Source organism: Hippoglossus stenolepis, chromosome 24 (assembly GCF_022539355.2).
Source record: "Hippoglossus stenolepis isolate QCI-W04-F060 chromosome 24, HSTE1.2, whole genome shotgun sequence".
In the NCBI taxonomy this organism is placed as follows: domain Eukaryota; kingdom Metazoa; phylum Chordata; class Actinopteri; order Pleuronectiformes; family Pleuronectidae; genus Hippoglossus; species Hippoglossus stenolepis.
In genome coordinates, this window is record NC_061506.1 from 1917693 (window position 1) to 1942368 (window position 24676).

General features: G+C 46.0%; 3 protein-coding genes across 3 annotated transcripts; all 3 read left to right on the forward strand.

Annotated features, from left to right (window-relative positions):
* Positions 1 to 451: 451 nt before the first annotated feature.
* Positions 452 to 6160, forward strand: pwp2h (PWP2 small subunit processome component). The gene is made up of 21 exons (XM_035149919.2): positions 452 to 611; positions 922 to 1034; positions 1151 to 1245; positions 1335 to 1434; positions 1539 to 1682; positions 1765 to 1900; positions 1984 to 2216; positions 2319 to 2462; positions 2717 to 2787; positions 2877 to 3013; positions 3102 to 3250; positions 3350 to 3497; positions 3587 to 3737; positions 3998 to 4178; positions 4285 to 4432; positions 4578 to 4686; positions 4810 to 4875; positions 4962 to 5180; positions 5265 to 5415; positions 5580 to 5654; positions 5916 to 6160. Exons 1-21 carry the CDS (start codon positions 594 to 596, stop codon positions 6076 to 6078), a joined length of 2751 nt encoding a protein of 916 aa, XP_035005810.2. The 5' UTR covers positions 452 to 593; the 3' UTR covers positions 6079 to 6160.
* A 506-nt stretch (positions 6161 to 6666) lies between these two features.
* On the forward strand, positions 6667 to 11571 carry eed (embryonic ectoderm development). The gene is made up of 12 exons (XM_035149985.2): positions 6667 to 6827; positions 7683 to 7835; positions 8024 to 8116; positions 8205 to 8270; positions 8426 to 8551; positions 8669 to 8750; positions 9096 to 9187; positions 9328 to 9461; positions 9548 to 9653; positions 9806 to 9964; positions 10087 to 10160; positions 10747 to 11571. The coding sequence occupies exons 1-12, from the start codon at positions 6708 to 6710 to the stop codon at positions 10871 to 10873; spliced, it is 1332 nt and encodes a 443-aa protein (XP_035005876.1). The 5' UTR covers positions 6667 to 6707; the 3' UTR covers positions 10874 to 11571.
* Positions 11572 to 12305: 734 nt separating this feature from the next.
* On the forward strand, positions 12306 to 21775 carry atp7b (ATPase copper transporting beta). Its single transcript, XM_035149874.2, has 21 exons — positions 12306 to 12570; positions 14544 to 15315; positions 16161 to 16397; positions 16484 to 16647; positions 16718 to 16879; positions 16956 to 17029; positions 17141 to 17324; positions 17650 to 17883; positions 17970 to 18061; positions 18140 to 18267; positions 18338 to 18492; positions 18581 to 18715; positions 18806 to 19000; positions 19378 to 19560; positions 19670 to 19853; positions 19945 to 20085; positions 20167 to 20309; positions 20397 to 20600; positions 20717 to 20834; positions 20984 to 21086; positions 21168 to 21775. Exons 1-21 carry the CDS (start codon positions 12406 to 12408, stop codon positions 21433 to 21435), a joined length of 4041 nt encoding a protein of 1346 aa, XP_035005765.1. The 5' UTR covers positions 12306 to 12405; the 3' UTR covers positions 21436 to 21775.
* The last annotated feature ends 2901 nt before the right edge of the window (positions 21776 to 24676 follow it).

Consider the following 24676-nt stretch of genomic DNA (forward strand, 5'->3'; position numbering starts at 1 on the left):
TTTAAAAAATGGACCCGAGGGATCGTGTGAAGAAAGAACGACCTGGTTCAAGAGGCTGGTTTATGAACCTTGTTATAGATAATCAGTGTCTGAATAGATGTTATAGTTTATGACTATTATGAATGTGCATTTATTTAAGATGGGTATTATTCCTCTTTTTCCATGTGATTGAAAATAAAAACACTACTTTTCTCACAACAAAGTGTTATTATGATATTCTGTGTGTTTTTAAGGGTATTTAAACAATTTTTAAAGGGTATTAATAATAAAACAAAACGTTTTATTTTGTGTTTATATGATACTTTAATTTCATTGTCATTTAGTGTATATATATATTTAAGAAAGTATTTTTCTTATGAGAAAAGACTGGTGCTTCATATTTGACTGGTTTCTCCTCCCCGCCGCCTGAGGGCGCTGTCTCGTGTGTTTCCGCCCCGTTCAAGCCGGAAGTGTAAAGTGTCAACACAGCTCAAACACGTGTGGAGGCAGAAGAAGAAGAAGCATGTGTCACAGCAGGAGTTTTATTCCGATGATTCAATGATTCAAAGATAAACAGAAGAGAAACGTTGCGAGTTTAAGGAACATTTATCAAAATGAAGTTCGCGTACAGGGTGAGTACCTGACTGCTAGCTGCTGTTAGCCACTGGGAGCTAACTCCACAGCACTGAATGTATGGGAAGCAACGTTAAACCAAAGCTCATTCAAAATTTGCCAAATTCCAGATGTTCTTGTTTCTCGCTACTGAAACTAAACCCCTCATCACATTTTAAAGTTAAACTCTGAGGTGTTAGCATTCACGCTAAAGTTCGGCTACTTGTTTACATGATTTCCTTAATGTTTCAATGTGTTCCTCGTTTATTTTCCTTCCCAAACAGGAAGTTCTGAGCGATTTAATAAATAATCCTCTGTGTGTTTGTGTAGTTTTCTAATCTGCTCGGTGCAGTTTATCGTCAGGGAAACTTGAGTTTCTCCAAAGATGGCAACGCTGTGATCAGTCCGGTGGGAAACAGAGTCTCAGTCTTCGACCTGAAGAAGTAAGTCACCGAATAACATAAAACATGGAGGAAGGGAAACACTGTCATGTTTGAATATGTGCTTTAAGAACTCACAAAACCAAAGTAACACTGACATATTTCCTTTTGTCTTCCAGCAACACGTCTGAGACATTACCCGTCTCCACCTCTAAGAACATAACGTGTGTGGGAGTCTCTCCGGATGGAAGCGTGGCGATAGTAGTGGATGAAGGTGAGAGAGCTGAGTTACACTTGTTATGTGATGTCTGATGAAAAGAAGGAGTTTGATTCCTACGTGAATGTAAACGTGTTTGTGTCCAGATGGAGCAGCCCTGTTGGTCAGCCTCGTCACCCGCGCCGTCCTCCATCATTTCCACTTTCACAAGCCCGTGAACAGCATCCGATTCTCACCCGACGGCAGGTAAGGAGGAACTTTTCCATTTGGCTGCTCCTAATTAACTTAAGACAGTTTTCTGAGACATTCGTCAACAAAACGAGGCTGAACTTTGTCTTTTTCTGTCTCAGGAAGTTCGTTGTGACGAAGGACAATGTAGCTATGATGTACCACGCTCCCGGGAAGCAGCGCAAGTTCAACGCCTTCGTGTTGGACAAGACCTACTACGGCCCGTACGATGAAACCACCTGCATCGACTGGACGGACGACTCCAAGTGAGTACGAGGACAAGCGGGTTGACGGATATTCAAACCACAAGCTGGGTTAAAATGTGGAAATGGTTGGTTTTCCCCTCAGGTGTTTCGTGGTGGGCAGCAAAGACATGTCCACGTGGGTGTTCGGTGCTGAGCGCTGGGCCAACCTCATCTACTACTCGCTGGGAGGACACAAGGACATGATCGTGGGCTGTTTCTTCGAGAAGGACAGTCTGGATGTGAGTTTTTTTTTCTTCCCTCCACTACTTTACATAAAATAGTAGATAAGAAAACACAGAGAAACTTTAATCCGTGTTTCCAGTTGTACACGGTGAGCCAGGATGGGACGCTGTGTGTGTGGGAGAGCGACACCGAGCTGGATGGCCTCGTCCTGACGAAGAGCCGGGACAAACCCGAGCCCCTGAAACAACGAGAGGAGGAAGAGGAGGAAGAGGAGGAGGAGAGGCTGGAAGGAGAAGAGGGAGAGGTCATCAGAGGGAAAGCTGAACCCCCCAAAGAGAAGACGAAGAACGTCCGATACAAGCAGAGGAGCAAGTAAGAAGCCACAGATTTATTTTGGCTTCAGAGTTTAGAGGAAGAATTAAATAGCAGCTGCAGTTCTTCTTTCCTCTTATTTCTTTTATTCTCCATCTGCAGACACTTCTTCAACAAGGAGGGAGATTTTAACAACTTGACCACGGCCGCGTACCACAAGCCAACTCACATCCTGGTCACTGGTTTCGCCTCCGGTATCTTCCACCTGCACGAACTCCCAGAATTCAACCTGATTCACTCCCTCAGGTGAGAGAAACGTTACGTTTAACTGCAGAGTTAAAAGAAATAACCCTCTGAGCTCGGCTGTAAACAGAGATTTTGGCTTTCTGCTGCAAAAAGAATGAATATTTTGACTCTTATAGTTTTTATTTTAGCTCGATTCAAACAGGATCATGTGAACAACAATCTCCTGCAGCGAGTTAGACGTCAGTCATCAGAGTTTTAAAAAGACGTCACTGGACTCGCAGCCTTTTGACTGTTTGAATGTTTTTTCTCTTCAGTATTTCAGATCAGAGAATTGCTTCAGTGGCCATAAACAGCTCTGGGGACTGGATCGGGTTTGGATGCTCAGGTAAGAAGTCGGTCTGTGTCTCGGGGTCTGTGCTGCAGGGACTCACGGTTTCCTGCTGTAGCAACTGACTGATCGTCTTTTTGATTCAGGGATGGGTCAGCTGCTGGTGTGGGAGTGGCAGAGCGAGTCGTACGTCTTCAAGCAGCAGGGACACTTCAACAACATGGCGTCGCTCGCTTACTCTCCGGACGGACAGTACGTCGCGACAGGAGGCAACGATGGAAAAGTGAGTGCATCACGTCCTCCAGTTTGACCATTTGTTTCTCGTCAAAAGTCTTTGTATCTGACGTCAGGCTGCGGTTTCCTTTCCTCAGGTCAAAGTGTGGAACACCAACAGCGGCCTCTGCTTCGTCACCTTCACCGAGCACAGCAGCAGCGTCACCAACGTCACCTTCACCTCCAGCGGCTTCGTCATCGTCAGCGCTTCTCTGGACGGGACGGTGCGAGCGTTCGACCTGCACAGGTGAACTAAAGCTGGTTCCAGGGTTTAACAGAGAGGGACACCGGGGGAAGGAGAATGCGTTTGTGTGACGTCTGCTCTTTGCTCGTTTGTGATTTACAGGTACAGAAACTTCCGGACGTTCACCTCGCCTCGACCTGCGCAGTTCTCCACCCTCGCGGTCGACAGCAGCGGAGAGCTGGTGTGCGCAGGAGCCCAGGACTCGTTCGAGATCTTCCTGTGGTCCATGCAGACCGGCCGACTGCTGGAGGTATTCACACACTCACAAACGTATTCATAACCTTTAGATAATGTGTGTGTATCATCTGCCTCATCTCCTTCCTCCCTGTGGTGGGTCAGGTGCTCGGGGGTCACGAGGGTCCAGTCAGCTGCTTGTGCTTCAGTCCCGTGCAGTCGATCCTGGCCAGTGCCTCGTGGGATCGCACCGTGCGGCTGTGGGACATGTTGGACAGCTGGCAGGTCAAGGAGACGCTTCACCTCACCTCTGATGGTAAACAACCCTCTGGTTCAGTAACCTGATGTTTAGAGTTTTCACTGGACTGAACTGTACTTCTATCATTTGACCACAAGAGGGCACCAAAGTCTGCAATTTTTTTACTCCTGCACCTTTGGCTCCTGGGAGAGTTAATTTAACAAAGTGCTGTGATGTCTCAGCTTTAAGGGACCAAACATCTGTAACTTATTCTATTTTATTAATTTTAAGTTCTTTAACATGTTAAAAGTAAGTTTGTTTTTGATGTTGCCCCTCAGGCTTGTCGGTGACGTACCGCCCCGACGGTCAGGAGTTGGCCGTGACCACTCTGAACGGGGAGATCTCTTTCTGGAACTCCCAAAACGCCACGCAGACCGGCTCCGTCGCTGGACGCCACGACCTGGAGATGGGCCGCAAAGAGACGGATAAAATCACAGCCAAACAGTCCGCCAAGGGCAAGTGAGTCACAACATCTGTCTCCAGCTGTGTTCCGGTTTGGTTGTATATGGAGGTTTTTAGATCAGTCTTTGACTCAGGTTGTGTGTTATTCTCATTTTGCACGAAGGTCCTTTACGTGTGTGTGCTACTCTGCGGACGGGGAGTCGGTCTTAGCGGGAGGTCAGTCCAAGTTTGTCTGCATCTACAACGTGAAGGAGACGATGCTCATGAAGAAGTTTGAGATCTCCTGCAACTTGTCCTTCGATGCCATGGAGGTAAAAATCCAACATTCAGTGATAATGTAACTACACACAATGCTGTCGGATTAATAAAATATGGTTTGGTAATTTTAAAAGATGGAAAAATACGAGTCTGTGATGTTGATGCTAAAACAAAAAACCTTTCCTGTTTTACCTTCAGGAGTTCCTGGACAGGCGGAAGATGACGGAGTTCGGCAGCCTGGCTCTGGTGGACGAGGGAGCAGGGGACGGAGACGGCGTCAACATCAGCCTCCCGGGAGTCAGGAAAGGTACGACGCCTCCTTCAGCAACTCAGACCAGTTTTATAAAGAAAAGGATTCACTGATTACTCCAACCCGATGTGGAGGAATCTCTGTTAAACTTGTATATCTTTTCTCTCTGTGTTTTTTAAGGCGACATGAGTTCTCGCAACTTCAAGCCAGAGATCAGAGTCAGCTCGCTGCACTTCTCTCCTACTGGTAGGTGGCAGAATTACAACTTCCTCTGCAGAAGATCAGGCGTCCGCCGTCACGTGTTTTACTAAAGTGGCTCCGTCTTCTCTCAGGTCGCAGCTGGGCGGCCACCACCACCGAGGGCCTGCTCGTCTACTCCCTTGATGGTTCTATAGTGTTTGACCCCTACGACCTCGACCTGGACGTGACGCCGGCCAGCATACGCAAGCAGCTGCGGCTCCAGGAGTGGACGTCGGCCATCGTCCTGGCGTTCAGACTCAATGAAAAGGCCCTCAAGCTGGAGGTGTTGGAAACGGTGCCACACGAGCAGAGTGAGTGAACCCTTCTTCAGACAGTTCACTTCATTTTTAAAGCTGAAAAATGCCTGATCACTCGTGTTTGTCTGTGTCCTTCAGTCGCGGTGGTTTGCAGTTCACTTCCTGACATTTACGTGGAGAAGCTTCTCGGGTTCGTGGCGACGTGTTTGGAGAAGTCGGGTCACCTGCAGTTCTACATGGCCTGGGCCCAGAACCTGCTCATGCTGCACGGACAGAAACTCAAGAACAGGTCTGAAGAATGTTTTAAGATTTAAATGCAACACTATGTAAGATTTACTGAGCAACAGCGCCCTCTGCAGCCACACACAGGGATCCATTCTGCTGTACGAGCGATGAAGTGGTTGCTTTTGTTCTGTTTTGACACGATTCTGACTGGTTTTCTTGGGTTTGCAGGTCAGGAGCATTACTGCCCACACTCCAGGCGCTGCAGAAGAGCATCCAGATACACTTTGACAACCTGTCGAAACTGTAAGTCCCAACATTCCAGCAACTTTAACCTCTACTGTCTCACTTTGAACCGAACGAACACAAGCAGAAGAATGAATATACACAGAGATGAGACACAAAAACACACTCTTGTGGTCGCACAGTATCATCACAGAGTGGCACTTCTTCCCTCACACACTGTCTTTGATGAGTTACGACAGTGAACAGAAACACACAACACCAACACATGTTATTCACATACTTAACCCTCAGTAACTGTCATTGTGTGTTGTCTCTGTACAGGTGTGACTTCAACATGTACAACATCCGCTACGCTGAGGCCCTGTCGAAGCAGAGGGGTGTGAAGAGAGCAGCAGCGAAGGAGGAAGAGGAGGAGGAGGAGGATGAAGGGCTGTCAGAGGGGATGAGCGAAGCTTCGTTTGAGGAGGCAGAGATGATTCTTTAGGCAGCGAGAGAAGAATATTGTTGGACTGTGAGAAAACATTGTAATTGTAAACAGTTTTTTAATAAATTCATATGTAAATGTACATTTTCTTACGTTTTATTTGGCTTACACAGGTAATTCAAGTCTCTTTAGTGACACCTGCCTGTGTGGAGTTTCTTGCACATTCATCATTATCGTTATCGATTGTTTCATTTAATAAAGCAGACAACACTATTATTAGATGTTGCCGGACTGCTTTGTGGCACATGCAGCTGAAAAGACGCGCCCAGCATCCTTGTGCATCTAAACAACCTCTGCTGCGTCCTCCAGTCGTAAAGAAGCACCGGGTTGATGCCTCTTCTTATAATGTCATTTATCAGAGGGAGTTTTAAAACTAATAAACTATTTCCCTCAACGTTTAGCACTTTTAATGCATCTCATGCTTTTGCAAATGGTGCTTATCTCATGATTATTGCAGTATTTGGTGTTTGCATGTCGTTAAATATAAATTTAAAATGAAAGTAATGATATTTAAGGAGGAAAAGCAGATTTGAATGAAATTTAGCTGAATTCCCCCCAGAGCGAGTCAAACTACATTACCCGGCAGCACTTGCGGCGCCGGAGCGGAAGAGGCGGAGCTTTGGGGCAAAATGAGGGAAAATAGGAACATGTCCGAGTCTCCTTCTCAAGCGGGAAAAGAAACACCGGCGAAAAAACAGAAGCTGAGCAGCGACGAGAACAGTAACCCCGATGTGTCCGGAGACGAGAACGTGAGGAATCGAACCTGTGGTGTTTCTCACACGACTGACGAGCCGCTGTTAGCCGTTAGCCGGTTAGCATGGGGCTGAAGTAGCCGGGGTGCTAAGGCAGCTAGCTAGCAGCTTTGTTTGTCTTCCCTGGTTCCACACAGCTGCTCACAAGTGTCACGACTTTTAAATCCGGTTGAACATCCTCACGCGCACACGTCGACGTGTTCTCGTCGTTTGAACAGACACAGAGAAACTTTGCGTGGACTCAGTCCGCAACTGTTCACGTGCAGAGTGAAGTTGGTGCTAGCAGCTAGCAGCTAGGTGAAGTGTGTTTCCTGGTGCAGCTGTGACACCGTTAGCAGCTGCATCCAGGGAAGAAGATGCAGAAGCACGAGTTTACTTTGTGTTAACGAAGCTGTTGTTGCGGTTTGAGTTCGAACTGCTGAGCTGCTGAGCTCAGACGAGCTGCTGAAGGTTCACGAGCAACGTGAAACACACAAGTGACTCAGTGTTTGTGTTCACACAGTTTAACATGTGCAGTCAATGTGTCACATGCAAGTAAACACAGGGTCAAGAGCACAAGGAAGGAAGTTAAACAGGAAGAAACAAGTAAAGTAACAACAAGGAGGAAAGAGGTCACTGTAGGAAAGTCAAATATAAAACTACACAATCAAAGAAGCAGAGTGACAATCGTTGCAAATGAAGTAACAACTAAAACTGTGTGTGTGTGTGTAGTTATTGCACATGTGTGAGAATCAGCTGTTTCAAAGTGAAACTTCTTAAAGCTGTGACACAGACAACCTGCCTCTAAGTCTTTCCAGCTGGTGCCGATGTGGATCACGGTGGTGGAGTCTCATCTTGTCTCGATCTTTGCAGGATGATGCCGCCAGCGTGGAGAGCGGCACCAACGCCGAGCGCCCGGACACGCCCACCAACACCGCCAACGCCCCGGGCAGGAAGAGCTGGGGCAAGGGCAAGTGGAAGTCCAAGAAGTGCAGATACTCGTTTAAATGTGTCAACAGCCTGAGGGTACGTACACGCACCACGCCGAGCCACTCAGACTTTTACTTAAATGTTGGATCATCACAAAATGCATCTTCCCTTCTGGACAAACTCACCATGTGTTCATTAAAGTGCAAAGTTGGCAGCGTAGACTTGTGTCTTGGGTTCACTTCAACATTCAGACGTTGCTGATCATCACTTACTGGTTTTCACAGGAGGACCACGGCCAGCCGCTGTTCGGAGTCCAGTTCAACTGGCACAGCAAGGAGGGAGACCCCCTGGTGTTCGCCACCGTCGGGAGTAACCGGGTAAGTGACGACGTTATTCCTGTTGAGTTTCTTCAATACATTTTGTTCGTTGTTCATCACTAACCAGTGTTTTCTTTTTCTTCTCCAGGTAACTTTGTATGAATGTCACTCTCAGGGAGAAATAAGACTCTTGCAGTCTTACGTGGATGCAGACGTATCCTTTTTACTCCTCTTTTAACCGACCTGTTGTCCTTCATCACAGTTTTCAGTCCACACGAGTCCTGGTTTTCATTTTCAAACATACTTGGAAAGTTTTGCATGCTAGTTTCAAAGTCTCTGGTGGATTTCCTTGACTTCATGCGCGTCAAGGCAGAGGAGAACTTCTATACGTGTGCCTGGACCTACGACACCAGCACGAGTCATCCCCTGCTGGCTGTAGCCGGGTCCCGTGGTATCATCCGGGTGATCAACCACATCACTATGCAGTGCATCAAGGTAATTGCACCTGTAACTAACTCTCAGATTTATTGTTTTGTGATTTATAAACCATCAACAGAATATATCAATCAAGAGCATATCTTTAATAACAGTCCCTCTCTCTGTCATATCCAGCATTATGTAGGTCACGGAAACGCCATCAACGAGCTCAAGTTTCACCCGAGGGATCCAAATCTCCTCCTGTCCGTCAGCAAAGGTAAAAACGTAACAGTAATAATCATAATCAACATGATTTCAAGTGAAATGACATTTTTAGTGGCTTTAGTGACCTCTTCTGAAAACTATAAATCCTCTGTCTTCTTCATTATGATGCAGGAGAGTCACTCTCTGTCATGTGAGGGGGAGGATAGTGTTTTATCACCATGTGATTCTCAGGTGGTTCTTTAATCGTGGGTCACTTCTGTGATAAGGTCACAAAGTTTCATCTTTTATTCGTGATGTGAATGTAGACAGGTCACATTTTAATTTCCTCAGCTGATTTAAAAATTCACTCATTGATTTTTGACTGTAGTTCAACTAGATTTCCTGCCTGTTTCCTCAGATCACGCCCTTCGTCTATGGAACATACAGACCGACACCTTAGTGGCAATATTCGGTGGCGTGGAAGGTCATCGAGACGAAGTCCTGAGCGCCGTGAGTGGCGTTGGATCACAACTCGCATCAACATGTGTTTGCTGATATGTAATTCTTTATTTTACAGAACAAACGTAACTCAAAGATGAGTTACAGTTTTTATTAAAGTGTTTTTAACCTTCGCATTCGCTCCACTTTAGGATTTTGATCTCCTCGGTGAGAAGATCATGTCGTGTGGGATGGACCACTCCCTCAAACTGTGGCGGATCAATTCAGAGAGGATGCAGAAAGCCATCAGAGGATCTTATGAGTACAACCCGTCGAAGACCAACAGGTAAAGATTCATTATTTTGGTGGTTTCTTGTCCTTTATCGTTTATCATGTTTTAATCATTTGAAATTTAATTTGTGTTTTCTTCAGGCCGTTTGTGTCTCAGAAAATCCACTTCCCCGACTTCTCAACACGAGACATCCACAGAAACTACGTGGACTGTGTGCGGTGGCTGGGCGACCTTATTCTTTCAAAGGCAAGCGGGTTTAATAAATAAAGACAGATTTCTGGATTTATTTCAGCGTAATGACACGAAACAAAATCCGGCTGTGTATTTAGTTATGATTCTTAAAGAAGCTAAAGTCTGTCATGTCCTTTTTGTTTATCGTTCTCGTTTCCTCTCTCCAGTCCTGTGAAAACGCCATCGTGTGCTGGAAACCAGGGAAGATGGAGGACGACATCGATCACATCAAACCCAACGAGTCCAATGTGACGATTCTGGGACGCTTTGATTACAGCCAGTGTGACATCTGGTACATGCGCTTCTCCATGGACTTCTGGCAGAAGGTCACACAGCTCAGTCTTATTTGTCTTTGCGTTTATGATCACGTCACTTTCTTTTTGACTCGTGAGGAACCTTGAATGTTTCCCTTGTTGTTTACTGATGTTGCTGTGATGCTGATTGACAGATGCTGGCTTTGGGAAACCAGGTGGGGAAACTTTATGTCTGGGACCTTGAGGTGGAAGATCCGCACAAAGCAAAGTAAGTTCACAACTTCTCTGTTTTAATCAAGGACACTCGTACATGTGTTGTGAAACGCTACACAACACTTCATTGATTCAGCTGAGTGTGATCACTGGTGCAAAACAAACATCCACTTTACTTAGAACATTTAAAACAGTGTGGAGCAAATCACACACACAAAATCATTCTTCCCCGAGAAATCTGTGAAAATGTTAAAGACACAAACTCACAATGTTAAAGAAAGTGATTAAAGAAATGTCTTGATCTCCCCTCAACATTTAACGAGTTCTCTTTGGCCCATGTCCCTTTGGCGGATGTAGTTTAAGTCTTAGACGTGAATAAAAACCACTTAAGGAAACTCGATATAAACTGTTCCAAAGCTTTGAAGCTGCGACAGCAAACAGACGAACGCTTTAACCCCTCGGCCTCGACTGAGAGTGAGCTTTAAAAACAAATTAAAACATCTTATATTGAATCCTGTACTCGACAGGGAGCAGAACAGAGCGTTACAATAATCCAACCACGAGGATTCCGCTCAGAGCTCAAGATTCACACTAGTTATAATAAAACACAAGCGTGACGGCGTCTTCTTTCTGGTCTCCAGGTGCATCACGCTGACCCTCCCCAAATGCATGTCGGCCATCCGGCAAACCAGCTTCAGCCGCGACAGCAGCATTTTGATCGCGGTGTGCGACGACGCTTCGATCTGGCGCTGGGATCGACAGCGCTGAGACTCGCGGATCAGAACGAGAGAAAAAGAGAAATCTTGTTCCTGTTGCTTTTAACTTTCCCCCCGACATGTTGTACAGGTCGACGCCGCAAAAAAAAGGAAAATGAACGTTTGGTCTCGGGTGTTTTCTGAGTTTTTTTCTTCTTCTTCCTATTATAAAAAAAAGAACCTGCTTTTCCCGAAAAGAGATCGGTTACGTTTCCAGATTTCTACGAAGTTTTCAGGACCAGGTTTGACGTCAGAACGAGGAACAAAACATCAGTGACGAGTGAATTCTGTTCCCTGCAATGAATAAATGTTATAATTTCATATATTGAATTTAGAGGAACAGTGATTATAACAGCAGAGCTCCACCTCCTCTGTGTGCCTTCTTATTTCTATTATCAATAATTAATCAATAACACTTTCACTGGGTATCAAACAGTTTCTCACCTGTTTGGCTGAAAAGCTGCGTTTTATTTTTTGCAGTGTTCCTCATTTAACATCAATTAGTACACAAAACAAAACGAAGATATTTTTTCTGGTTTTATTTGACTTATTCTGATATTTCCTGTGTTTCTTTGTCTTTTTTGAACGCGCGCACACACACACACAATAACACACACACTCTCTGACTGTTGTTGCATCGTTTACAGTGTTTGTATTATAGTGACATTTGAAGCTTTATTAGGTTCAGTCAATAAAAGTGATTTTTGTAAATATTCACTCCAGAGTCACTTTGTGTGGAAAAATTCCACTTTAGCTCGGCTAAGACAGCGGGGGGGGGGTCTTAGCTTTTTATTACAGTAGCAATCAGGCTTTTAGTTTGGAAAGTACCACAAAAAGAAAAGCCTACTGAAGGACGGAGAGTGAGTTGTTTTTATCTTTGTGGAGATCTTGTATTTGAACTTACCTAAAATAAAACTTATTTTTCTACACATATTACGTTTTAATTCTTTTCCCCCACGAGTGTGAGTCTAATTTCATTTTCTTGGACGGAGACACAGGAGTTCTCCATCATACGAGTTTAATAATACAAGTTTATTAATCTATTGTAACTGGTGTGAAGTTTCCTTTTAAACTACAATAGATTTTACTTCTTTAAGAACAATAGTTTGTGAAGTTAAATAGGATTTTTGTGATGTTTTCCTGTGGACTATCCTCATGTCTAAAGTTTTTAAAGACTACTAATGAAGGAAGCCTCAACATTCTTGATTTCTGAGCTGGATCCAGTTTAACTTCCTTCTGCTGTGCACTTGACCTGTTTATGGTCTGAACAACAATACAGTGAAACTTGAATCATGTGATTAAAAGCTGTTCCCTCGCTGTCACGGTGACCCCCTCCTCATCCAGCACCTCACACCCCGCACTTGACACGCCGGAGTGCGCACTCGCTCTGCGCCGCGCCATTGCGCATTGTGCCATTGCGCATTGTGCCATTGCGCACGGCTCCGCGCTCCCCTCGTACATGTGTCCCGCGCGCTGCGGACTTTGGCCCCTGCGACGTCTGACAGGTGAAGACAAACCGAGCGTCAGAGCAGCTGCGGCTCCAACATGTTTTCGCCGAAGTCGCCCAAAAACAGCGGGTCCCGGTTTGAGTCCGCGTCGACGCATGGCGCACGGGAGCAGATCCGTATGGTTGAATGTGGCTGCGGGCCGGACTGCACCCGGGGACTCCACACGGCCTGCGCGAGGGGACGATGCGCTCCAGACCTTCAGGTACAGAGGGGCCTCCAGGGGACAGTCCGCACCTCGTGTCCCAGCGGACCGAGTCCTCCAAAGTCTTATTCTGAAGTCTCTTGTACTTTATCTGCTTTAGTTTGGCACAGCAGCTACTTTGAAGGGAACCTGTTGAGCCACTTGTTTTTCTTTTAACACCTTAAGTCCCCAAGTTATTAATTAATGCTCCATAATAGGTTTTAATGTAGTTATAAGCAGATACGAGAGTTTATTTAAGTCGCTCATACAGGGAAGCTGCTGTGGAAACTATTAAAATGATAACTTTAATCTTATAGCACCTTTACAAACGGGGGTTGACAGACAAATAGAAAACTCTGGCAATTGCAAATAATGGATTTAATCTGATAAAAACAATAAGTCGTTTAAAATCTGTAAATATAAAAACAAAAGGAAGGAGACGACATTACCTCAAAGCAAAGAAGTGATTTATTATTGTTGAGCCTTACTGCCCATAAACCATCCAACTGCTGCCAGCTACATTATGGTATGTTGTAAACCATATTTATTACATGCATAATGATAAAAGTTTTCTGTGACATCATGCTCAAGGTCAGACGACACAAATGTAAACATGCACGTACCAAATTATCTCTTTGTTAAGTTCTGATTAGTTTAAAATGATCCTGCATCCAAAATAACTCTTATTTATAATACCTTGTCTCTTCTTATGTATCATTGGGTCGTTTCTCTAAAATACATCTGATTCTAAATGAAAATATTCGACGCAGCAGGTAGATGAAGGTGAGTGTGAAGCTTTAAAGACTCAGAAACTGACTCGTGTAACATCTGTCCTCCAGTGACTCGGAGGCTGAATGAACTTATTGTTTGAGCTCGTCTGGACCAAAGCCTCATAAGGGTCATGTAATCACACAGGTGAGGTTAGTGGAAGAGTCAGGGTCAAACAGCACAAGGAGAAAAGTGTTGCTTCAGGTTCATTATATAAACTTTAATTATCTAGTTTCAAAACTCAGGTTTTCCAGGGTTTTTTAAATTTAATCTTATCTCTGAAATCATTTTGTTTGGAGAAGTGTTGCACTTTGAACAGTTGAACAGCGATCGTGAACTCAGCTTTCAACATTGCAGTGTTTGCTGTACCGTAGCGCGAAGGCTCACATGGAGACACGGAGATCCAGGTGCACAGGCCCGGTTCTGTCGGTCTCGTTATGAATATGAAGCTGATTGGGGTTGTGGCCATCTTGTCTCCTCCGCTCCGTGAGGTGCCAGTGATCTTGACCTTAAGCAGAGTCACGTTGTCGAGCTTATGTGGAGGCTCAGTCATGTGGTGTGAGTGTGAGTGTGTGTGTGTGTGTGTGGGAAGTGTCCAGAAACATTATTTTTCATGTAAGATTCAAGTGTAGACGAGAAGAAAGCAAGTGTATCGACTGACGGATAATATAAGTTAAAATATAGACCAGTGTCTTTTTTATTTGAGGCCATATAAACCACACAATGGGATCTGGTGCCTGAATTTCAACATAAAAGTTGTTGTCAGTGATATGACCACGGAGACTATACTCCTCACTTGTTTTTACCATAAAACTAAAATGATTTACATGTTTGTGATTTGATTGAGCTCCTGGTTTCGTATCCACAACAGAGATTCGAGGCTGCAGAGCTGAAACAATAGTTGATGAACGTTTCTTTTTACATCAGTTCCAGATGCATTTCTTGTCCCCGGGATGAACCGAGCAAGTGTAAGCAGAGCAAACTTAGTGAACAGGAAATTAAAAGTCTTTATTGTCTTTGTTCCTGAGCCATTACCTGGAAAATAGGTACATAACAACGTGGTTTTACTGTGGGAAAGTTGACGACCTTTAAAACAACTGTGTTTGGTTTTGTGACGATTCTTCAGGGTCAAAGATCAAGAGTCTGTTTACAACACAGATAAGCTGCGAATGCATAAATCATGGACCTGACTTCTGATTGCACCACTTTTCTTTGATTTTTTTTAGGGGAATTGCACTGATGTTGAGAAACAAGGCCTTGACAACTTGGCCTACGAGTATGGGAGCCAGACTGAGCTCCACCTTCCTCCCGCATCTGCCTCCAGGGTGACGCTGCACCTCCGAGGACTCAGCTCCGAGCACCAGGCCCGGGCCATCGAATCCAGAGCCTCCGCGCTGAAGGGGGTGCTCGGTATCAGCTTGTCTTTACCCAGGAAATTAGCCAAAGTGGACTATGATACCTCGGCCATCACAGCCAAAGAGCTGGCCCTGGAGCTCGGGAGCCTGGGACACAGCGTGGAGGCGGCGGTGCAGATCAGGGTGGACGGGATGCACTGCCGCTCCTGTGTTCAGTCCATCGAGGGACACGTCGCTGAGCTGCCAGGAGTTTCATACATTCAGGTGTCTCTTCAGGACAAAGCGGCTCTGGTTGTGTTTCAGCCTCTTCTAGTCACACAAGAGGAGCTGAGAGACGAGATCGAGGACATGGGGTTCGATGCCACTTTATTAACCGGGGACTTGTCCGCAGAGGACATCAGCTGCTGGCAGACGGACATCTCAACGCCGTCCACTGAGCACGTGAGCGTGTGGATCAGAGGGATGACCTGCAGCTCCTGCGTGCAGTCCATAGAAGGGAGGATCTCTCAGATGAGCGGGACACTGTCCATATCTGTGTCGCTGGAGGATGAAAAGGGAACGATAACCTTTGACCCCTGTCTGACGGCGCCGGAGCAGCTCAGGGCCGCTGTCGAGGACATGGGGTTTGACGCATCGCTTCAAGGTATCGACCAATCAGAAAGGTTTACGTACAATAACATTTCTAAAGTGTCTGACTGTATTCATTTTTTGTGCCGCGTGGAACAGAAGAGGCGTTGAACTGGTTTTTCAGCTCGCGGCGCTCACTCCTTGTTGGATGCCCTCAAACCAATTCCACTGTTGTCCACCCACTCGTGAATTCCACTACTTATATGATTCATTTACATTCAGGAGAGCTTTGTTATTTATAAACTTATTCGTATGAACAAAGAATCAATCCGTGTACCAAGAAAATCCAGAGGCAGCACCTGAAGCTCTTTCATGTACAGTCTGCAGAATGCTGCCGGTCACTAAGGCAACAGGCCACCACGGTTTCCACTGGTTCCCATGGAAACCAGACAAGTATGCTCTCCACTCGGAGTCGGAGGGCTCTCAAACAGCGGCCGGGGCTAATGACTAAAACTGCTCTCGCCAAGACGTGGAATTAACTTAACTTTCATGATTTAATCTCCAGCTTTAAAGGTCGAGTGGAAGGTTTTGGATTTTAAAGGAGGAAGCCGCAGCTTTTTGTTTCACACGCTTATATTTAAGTCTCACCTCAGAAGTTATTATATTTCTGTCAATGTGTTGTGAAGGATTCAGGCAAACTAAATATCTGCTGCTGCTCAATCTGTGGTTTCTTTACTCACAGGTTCACATCCCACAATGATAACGAGGATAAAAAAAAGAATCTGGTTCCCTCAGGATTCATTTCTTTCATTTCTGCAGTGTGCATGGTCACTTTATTGCATCTTACTGAGGAAGAAACTATATTTTGTATGTTCATCGCCGTGCGTCCACCTTTAATCATCTCTCCTCTCTTCTCGTCAGAGCCTGTAAAGAGGATCCAGAGTTTTGAAAAGTCCAGACCCGTCACCTCGGGACCGTCTCACCTTCCTGACTCACAAACGCACCACAAGGCCAGAGTCAGCAACGGCAGCGGATCCCAGAGGAACAATCCGCCGCACTCCCCCGACGTTAAAGTGCAGAAGTGCTTCATCTGTGTGACGGGAATGACCTGCGCCTCCTGTGTGTCCAACATAGAGAAGAACCTGCTCAAAAACAAGGGTAGGTTGGATCACACAGCCTCGACTGACTCCTCCTCCTCCCACTATCCAGAAAAGAAGCAGATTTAACAGAAATCCGTCTTCCAGGAATCATCTCAGTGTTGGTGTCTCTGATGGCGGGGAAGGCTGAGGTGAAATACGACTCATACGTCACCGACGCCGTCGCTGTAACTCAGCTCATCGATGACTTGGGCTTCGGGGCCAAATTGATAGAAGACAACGCAGTTTCCCACGGGAAGCTCGACCTCTCAGTAAGTCTTCAAACACAACGTGATTCAGTAAAAAACAGCCTGATGTTTATTGACCATGGTTCACGTGTAGATAACGGGTATGACCTGTGCATCGTGTGTCCACAACATCGAGTCCAAGCTCAAGACGACCAAAGGGATCCTCGGGGCCTCCGTCGCTCTCGCCACCAAAAAGGCAAAGATCCAGTTTGACCCTGAAGTGCTCGGAGCTCGAGATATCATCAAGATCATCCAGGTAAATCTCACCTGTTGTTTCACACACACCTGATCTTTGTGTAACTCTGTGACAGCGTTGTTGTTTCTCCCTGTAGAGTCTCGGGTTTGAGGCCAGTCTGGAGAAGCCGGGATACAAAGACAACCTCGACCACTCAGAAGAAATTAGACAGCAAGTATCTGTAACTACTTAAACGTTATAAATGATGTGAATATCCTTTTCAGGCTGCATGTTGCTGGAAAGACGTGTTTCTGTGGGGTCTTATTTGTGGAACGTCCGCAGGTGGAGAGGCTCCTTCCTGCTCAGCCTGGTCTTCGGCCTCCCTGTCATGGGCCTCATGATCTACATGATGGTGATGGACAGTCAGCACAGCCAACACGGAGGCTCCATGCCCCAGGAGCAGAACCTGCTGCCGGGCCTGTCCCTCCTCAACCTGGCCTTCTTCCTGCTCTGTACACCTGTGCAGGTAAGAGAACCGCTGACCTTTCTCTTTTAAATCCAGATCACTTGCTCAGAAATGGTTCGGTTTCCTTTCTGTAAGAGTGTAACGGTGGTTGGTAGCTTTTGCATGAAGGGGCCTTTTGTTTCCTGTGACTGTAAAACTTAGTGAATCGACACTGGATAGTTCCTGGCACCTGCCACACAAACCAGGTTCATCTAGCTCAGCTTTTACCATCAGGGACATTTAGTCCAGACAGTCTTTAGATTTTACTTTAAGCAAAACAATGAATTTTTATTTGGTTTAGAAGAAATGTTGCAGTGACGCTTTCTCTGTCCTCCCTTCCCTGCAGATCTTTGGAGGCCGCTACTTCTACATCCAGGCATATCGCTCGTTAAAGCACCGCACAGCCAACATGGACGTGCTGATCGTGTTGGCCACCTCCATCGCCTACATCTACTCCTGCGTGGTGCTGGTCGTAGCCATGGGCGAGCGAGCCAGCCAGAGTCCCATCACCTTCTTCGACACGCCGCCCATGCTCTTCGTGTTCATCGCTCTGGGTCGGTGGTTGGAGCACGTCGCAAAGGTGGAAAATAGACGGATACATTTCAGTTTAATGAAGTCGTAAAACAAAGCCGTTTTATAATACTTGATCTGTGGCCATTTCTGCAGAGTAAGACCTCGGAGGCTTTGGCCAAGCTGATGTCACTTCAAGCCACCGACGCCACTGTCGTCACTCTAGGACCCAACCTCTCCATCATCAGGTCAGACACACGATACAGAAAGTAAAGATAAGACTTAGAGTGTCTTACTTTGAGAACTAACGAGCTGTGTGACCTCAGTGAGGAGCAGGTGTTGGTGGAGCTGGTCCAGCGTGGCGATGTCGTGAAGGTCACTCCGGGAGGGAAGTTCCCCGTGGATGGGAAAGTGATTGAGGGAAGCTCCATGGCAGACGAGTCCTTGATCACAGGTGAGAGGGTGAAACTGCTGCAGGGAATAAAAAGACGTCTTTTCCAAACCTTTTCTTTCTGCTCTGTCAGGTGAGCCGATGCCTGTTAGTAAGAAGGTCGGTAGTTCGGTGATCGCCGGCTCCATCAACGCTCACGGTGCTCTGCTGGTGGAGGCGACTCATGTGGGCAACGACACAACTCTGTCTCAAATAGTCAAACTGGTGGAAGAAGCACAAACGTCCAAGGTGAGACACACGTTAAACTTGAACCTCTGCTTGAAATGCAACAAAGAAGCACGGCCCCTGAACAGTTGTGTCTCTGGTGTTTCCTCAGGCTCCCATCCAGCAGTTCGCCGACAGACTCAGCGGATACTTTGTGCCCTTCATCGTTCTCGTGTCTCTTCTGACCCTCGTGGCCTGGATGGCGATCGGGTTTGTCAATTTTGAAATAGTGAAAGAAAACTTCCCGGTGGGTGCACACTGCACACACACGTGTTTTCATGCTGAGATGATGCTTTGATAACTTTTATAAACCCACGTTTGTATCTCGTCCTCACAGGGTTACAACCAGAACATCTCCAATGCGGAGGTCATCGTGCGCTTCGCCTTCCAGGCCTCCATCACGGTTCTGTCCATCGCCTGCCCCTGCTCTCTGGGCCTGGCAACCCCAACTGCTGTCATGGTGGGCACGGGTGTTGGAGCTCAGAACGGGATCCTCATCAAAGGAGGCGAGCCGCTGGAGATGGCCCACAAGGCAATGCACCCCCACACCCTGATCCTGACGTCTGATAACTGTGATGTTTGACTTTATGTTAGTTTACTACAAAGAGAACGAGATGCAACAGTTTGTAGCTTTACATAATAATCACATGTTGGTAAAGAACATAAATGCTTTCAATGCATTTTAATATCTGATCTACGTATCCTTATGAACTGGTGCCACCTTGTGGTGATAGACGTTACTGCGTCATCACTGAAACTCTCCTGTATCAGCTCTTGAGGTCACAAACAGTAAACCTTCTCTTGCTACCAGTCCTAATAAATACCTGTGGACTAAATCCACTTATGACACAAGGAAAAAAGCAAAAGATGGAGGTGGAGCTGTGACTCTGTGTTTCTCTGCTCCCTCAGATCCAAGTGGTTATGTTCGATAAGACCGGTACGATCACAAACGGCGTTCCCCGGGTGACCCGGGTGCTGGTGCTGTGGGAGATGGCACGTATGCCCCTGAGAAAGATCCTGGCAGTGGTCGGCACAGCGGAGGCCAGCAGCGAGCACCCGCTGGGCATGGCGGTCGCTAAACACTGCAAAGAGGTGAGAGAGGAGGCCCCTTAGATCAAAGTCTTAATCAGGACGTAGAGTTGTGTGTTTTAAAGTGTATCCAGGTACATTTACCTGCTCTCTCTCTATGTGCGCTCCACAGGAGCTGGGCAGTGACGGGCTCGGTTACTGCCAGGACTTCCAGGCGGTGCCCGGCTGTGGGATCAGCTGCCGAGTGTCCAACGTGGAGCATCTGCTCCTGCAGCAGAGTGAGGAGTGTTTCCTGCTTCCAGGAGCCACCACAGACGAGAGCAGCCTGCTGCCGGAGCCCGAGGCCCCGTCGGCAGGTCTGATTCTTTTCATACCTCATCCATCCAAGGTGTCCAGTAGGTAACAGGATATTGTTAAAGTGTAGTTTCTTAATTTCTTTGCTCGCAGGTCAAGGATTGTTCTTCTCCGTCCTGATCGGGAACAGGGAGTGGATGAGGAGGAACGGTCACCACATCGGAGCAGACGTTGATGCCGCCATGTGCAGCCATGAGACGAAAGGACAGACCGCCATCCTGGTGGCCATAGACGGTGAGGACCTGCAGACTATCAGACTTTGCTGCTGCAGAGCCTGAGTGGTACCTGGTCTCATGTTGTGTGTGTTCTCTGCAGGTGTGCTGTGTGCCATGTTGGCGATTGCAGACACAGTGAAAGCAGAGTCGGCGTTAGCGGTGCACACACTCAACAGCAAGGGCATTGAGGTGGTTATGATAACAGGAGACAACAGACGCACGGCCAAAGCCATCGCTGCACAGGTGAAACACATGTTGACGAAGGATTCATAAACATACTGGATGGAGAATGACCTTGAATTAAAAGCGCTGGTGTTGGTTTTTCCTCAGGTTGGCATCAGGAAGGTGTTTGCGGAGGTGCTGCCGTCACATAAAGTGGCCAAAGTACAAGAGCTGCAGGAACAAGGCCTGCGAGTGGCCATGGTGGGAGACGGCGTTAATGACTCACCCGCCCTCGCCCGCGCTGATGTCGGCATCGCCATCGGCACCGGGACAGACGTGGCCATCGAGGCGGCGGATATCGTCCTGATCAGAGTGCGTCTGACATCTCTGCAGAAACCAAAAATCTAAAGTACACGTCACGTTCTTATCGCACTGATGTATGTTCAAGTCAGTGCGTTGAACCTCAGGGTTTTTTCCACTGTGTTCAGAACGATCTGATGGACGTGGTGGCGAGCATCGAGCTGTCGAGGAAGACGGTGCGGAGGATAAGGATCAACTTTGTCTTCGCTCTCATCTACAACCTCGTGGGAATTCCAATCGCCGCGGGTAAGGACAGATTATACACTGCTAAACTGTGAGAGAATAGAAAATACATGAGCGACAAGATACTGGATCAGCATCACAACAGAACGCCTCAGGATGAGTGTTCATTGAGGGGCTGTTGCAGATAAACTCTCCTCCTCCATTGGTCGTAGGTGTCTTTATGCCTCTTGGCCTCGTGCTTCAACCCTGGATGGGCTCGGCTGCGATGGCGGCCTCGTCCGTGTCCGTGGTTCTGTCGTCTTTGCTACTGAGAATGTGAGTCCTGATAAATTCATAGTGCAAGTCTGAACGCAGCTTTGTATTCAGAAGTGAATAATGAGAGTCTGTTTCCTCCAGGTATAAGAAAACCCCTGTGGAGCTGTACGAGACGCGTGCGAGAGGTCAAATGAAGAGTCTCCGCTCGTCTCAGATCAGCACACACCTGGGACGGGACGGCCGCCGGCGGAGCCCCAATCTCCCCACGGCAGCTCGGGAACATCTGAATCAAAGCGGCGCGTTGACCCCCAACTTCTCCAGCCAGGGACTGAGCATTAAACCCGTCCAGGAGCAGCAGGACCGCTACTCGCTGCTGGACCATAACACTGCAGAGGACCTGAATCTGTAGTCAGGAGAAAAGGGAAGAAGGACTGAGGCCGTGTCTGTCTCGTTCTCATGTTTATAAAAAACAGTGGATTTTGTATTTCTATGTATTTATGTAAAAAGAGACAAGGATACTTACAAAAGTGCTCTTTTATTTTGGCGCTTATTCACATTTAGAATTGGAGAATCTCACAGACTTATGACTGACCTCTGAAGCAGTTTTCATATCTGATGACAGGTATGACACATATTAGACTTCACATGTAAACTAAAATGTTGTCACACAGATCCTAAGTTACTGCTTAAAGAATGCACTTATACGATATTTGTCAAAGTAAAGCGACACCTTGTCTCTCTGGATAAAACTTTGTCGGTGAGTGTTTGTCTCAGGTTGTGAAAAACACAAAGGTTAAACAGAGGAAAGTCATGTTTGAAGTTCTCGTGTTAAATATAGAGACGAAGAAGACGAAGTGCAGATCCGATTCTCTCTCACGTGTATTTCGAGCCGTGTCAGAGAAAATTAATGGAGCAGATTAATCACATGATCTCATCCGTGGATTCTATAGTTACCCAGAAAGAATCAATTTCACTTTGTGTTGAGCTTAATCACAAGTGAAGAGATATATCGGCGTCAGAAATTGGAGAAATGAGTCTCGGCCACAAAATAGAAACTTTCTCAGATGTGCCAACAGAATTTTTAGCTCAGACGTCACTGGGATTAAAACACATCCAGCTCCTGTTGAATGGGATTTCATTAAAACACACAAGTGCCACATCAACTATTTCCTTTAATCGTATCGTGGATGTTTGAGGCCGAAACACTGCAGCCTGCAAATCCTGAGGAACCCAGAGAAGTGAAGGAGAAGTTGAGTTTCCATCTCCTTAGGACACATTCCAACATACGAAGTCAGAGGATGGTTTTGATCCCTGGACTTCTGGGTTACGGTCGCAGTCCGCTCCTGCAGGAAATGACCTTGGATGAGTCTCAAACCCACAACGTGAGGCTGAGGAGCCTCATGCATCAGAGCAGTGGGACGACTCTTGAGTTAATAACACTTTCATAGTAAAACATCACTTTTGGCAATCGTGCATTTCCCTGTCACACGCAGATTTAAAACCTGCATCTCACAGGACGCCTCCTGCATCACAAGAGCTGTGGTATTCATTTATTCAGTGTTTTTTTATCTGACTCTGCCTCATCTCTTTCTCTCTCTCTCTCACAAAAACACATTTCAGACGCGTCGTATCTTCCAAGATTTCGTCCTGAACTCAACGACCCTCACTCGGTGTATTATTCTCCTCATCTCCTAAACCAGGCGCTGCATCCTAAATTGAAAAGACCCCTCAGCAGGAATCTCTGCACGTTTTATTGCAACTTTTCTTTGTATCTCGTTTTTCTTTAACCTCGACGTTTTCCCTCAAACGCTGAAACGTGCACAGAGAAAGCTTCCTGCAAAGATCTGCACGGAGGCCGAGAGCTCAACTCACTGCAAATGAAGAAAACACATGCAAATAGAAGAAGTGGTTTTCTTCATTTCCACGTGTTTATTTCTATTTGCATGTGTTTTCTTCATTTGCAGTGAGTTGAGCTCTCTCAGCCACCGTAGATCTGGACCCTGAAGCATCATGGGAATCCTGATTATCCCAGTGACAGGTGTGTGTGACGGTGATTGATCAGCTGTGTTGGAGCAGAGTCAGGAAACTACATGAAGGTCATTCAACTCTTTACATTGTTCACATTATGAGTTGTTCCATAAAAGCCACAGATGAAAACATCTGTATGGGCCACTGGCTTCAACACAAACCAGCAGGTTAGCTAATTAGCTAATTAGCTAACCTGCTAACATTTAGCTAATCACACAACAGGTGAGTTAGCATCTTTTCTTTCACCTTTTCAGTTTTATTTTCTTTTCACATTTCTTTCTTTGCTTCTATTTTAAATATCTCTGTTGTTTCCTTGTGTTTCACTAATGGCTTTTCTTTAGCTGACATTTTAGTTTGGCTAATTATTTAGCTAACCTCTAGCCTACCCAATATGGTTTGGTTTAGCTAACATTATATTGTTGCTATGGTTTAGCTAACATTATAAAACAGCACACTGTGCATTTTCCTGCAGATTATTAAACATTACAACCATAACTTTATTGCACATTTCACAAAGTAAAGCTATTGTCCTAAATTGACGGAGTTTGAGGACTAGACTGACGGGTCATGACCTTGAACATCCCTCTTAGTCTCTTTTGCAGAAGCTTGAACCTTGAGCAGTCGTCCGTGAAGATGCAGTGTGATGCATCAGCTCTGACACAACGCTAAGAGGTGTGTGTGTGTCTGTCTGTGTGTGTGTCTGTGTGTGTGTCACATTCGATGTTTTATAAACTGAGAGGAAGGTGCAGGATGCAACAAACCAGTCAGACGTCTTGTCCTTTTGGCCTCATGGTCACAAAGAGGCCACCGACACTTTTACCTTTTTCATTTTGGATGTTTTTATTCATTTTGCATGTTGTGTTTGCTGTGGTGAGAGTTTTCTGTGCATGTGGCGTTCTGCACTATATTTGTTTCTGTGCAGTAAAACAAAACCCGAACCATGTATTGTTTGTCATCTTGTATTGCAGAGTACTAAACATCATCACCACAGTAACTTTGTGTAGTAAAACAAATAAGTTAGTGTTAAATGAAGTTGTGATTAAAGAAAGAAAGAGTTTGTGTCACGGCTGAAGGGAACAAACATCTTCTCATTCTCTGTCTCTGCAGCCGAAGCCTGAACTTTGATCAGTGAACCGGGAAGAAGCTCTGACTGATAAAGGTGAGTGTGTGTGTGTTTGTGTGTTTGTGTGTGTGTATTGTTAGACCAAGTGTGTTATTTAATCAGTGGTTTTATGTTGTAGTTTCTTGGTGAAAGCTCCAGTGTCATTTCCAAGGTATTAATGTTACAGTTACAGGAAGTATGATTTATAATCTCATTTTCCAACCATGAAGGGACTTAAACCCTCGATCTTCTGATTCTTGTCCATTAGCCCACGCGGTCACACAATGAGCAGTGGATTTCACCTTTCAGATCCATGATGTTATGTTGCAGCTGCAGGGGAAGTTCAGGCTCCGTATCAGGTCACAACACTTTTAAATTTAATTCATTAACTGTGAAAGAGCCCTAAACCTGCCCGACAGTGATTAGAGAGGAAATAAAACCACAATGCAAACACATTCTCCTCTTTTCTATTCCACTGAAGGTCGTTACTGAGTGACGTCGGCCTTCCGGCTGATCGGTA

Coding starts and splice junctions, on each gene's coding strand:
- pwp2h (XM_035149919.2), top strand. Junction 2,217..2,318: donor CGATACAAGCAGAGGAGCAA/GTAAGAAGCCAC, acceptor CTCCATCTGCAG/ACACTTCTTCAACAAGGAGG. Junction 5,181..5,264: donor AACGGTGCCACACGAGCAGA/GTGAGTGAACCC, acceptor TGTGTCCTTCAG/TCGCGGTGGTTTGCAGTTCA.
- eed (XM_035149985.2), top strand. CDS start 6,708: ATGAGGGAAAATAGGAACATGTCCGAGTCTCCTTCTCAAGCGGGAAAA. Junction 8,552..8,668: donor TCACTATGCAGTGCATCAAG/GTAATTGCACCT, acceptor TGTCATATCCAG/CATTATGTAGGTCACGGAAA. Junction 8,751..9,095: donor CCTCCTGTCCGTCAGCAAAG/GTAAAAACGTAA, acceptor CTGTTTCCTCAG/ATCACGCCCTTCGTCTATGG.
- atp7b (XM_035149874.2), top strand. CDS start 12,406: ATGTTTTCGCCGAAGTCGCCCAAAAACAGCGGGTCCCGGTTTGAGTCC. Junction 16,880..16,955: donor ATATCATCAAGATCATCCAG/GTAAATCTCACC, acceptor TTCTCCCTGTAG/AGTCTCGGGTTTGAGGCCAG. Junction 20,310..20,396: donor CCAAAGCCATCGCTGCACAG/GTGAAACACATG, acceptor GTTTTTCCTCAG/GTTGGCATCAGGAAGGTGTT.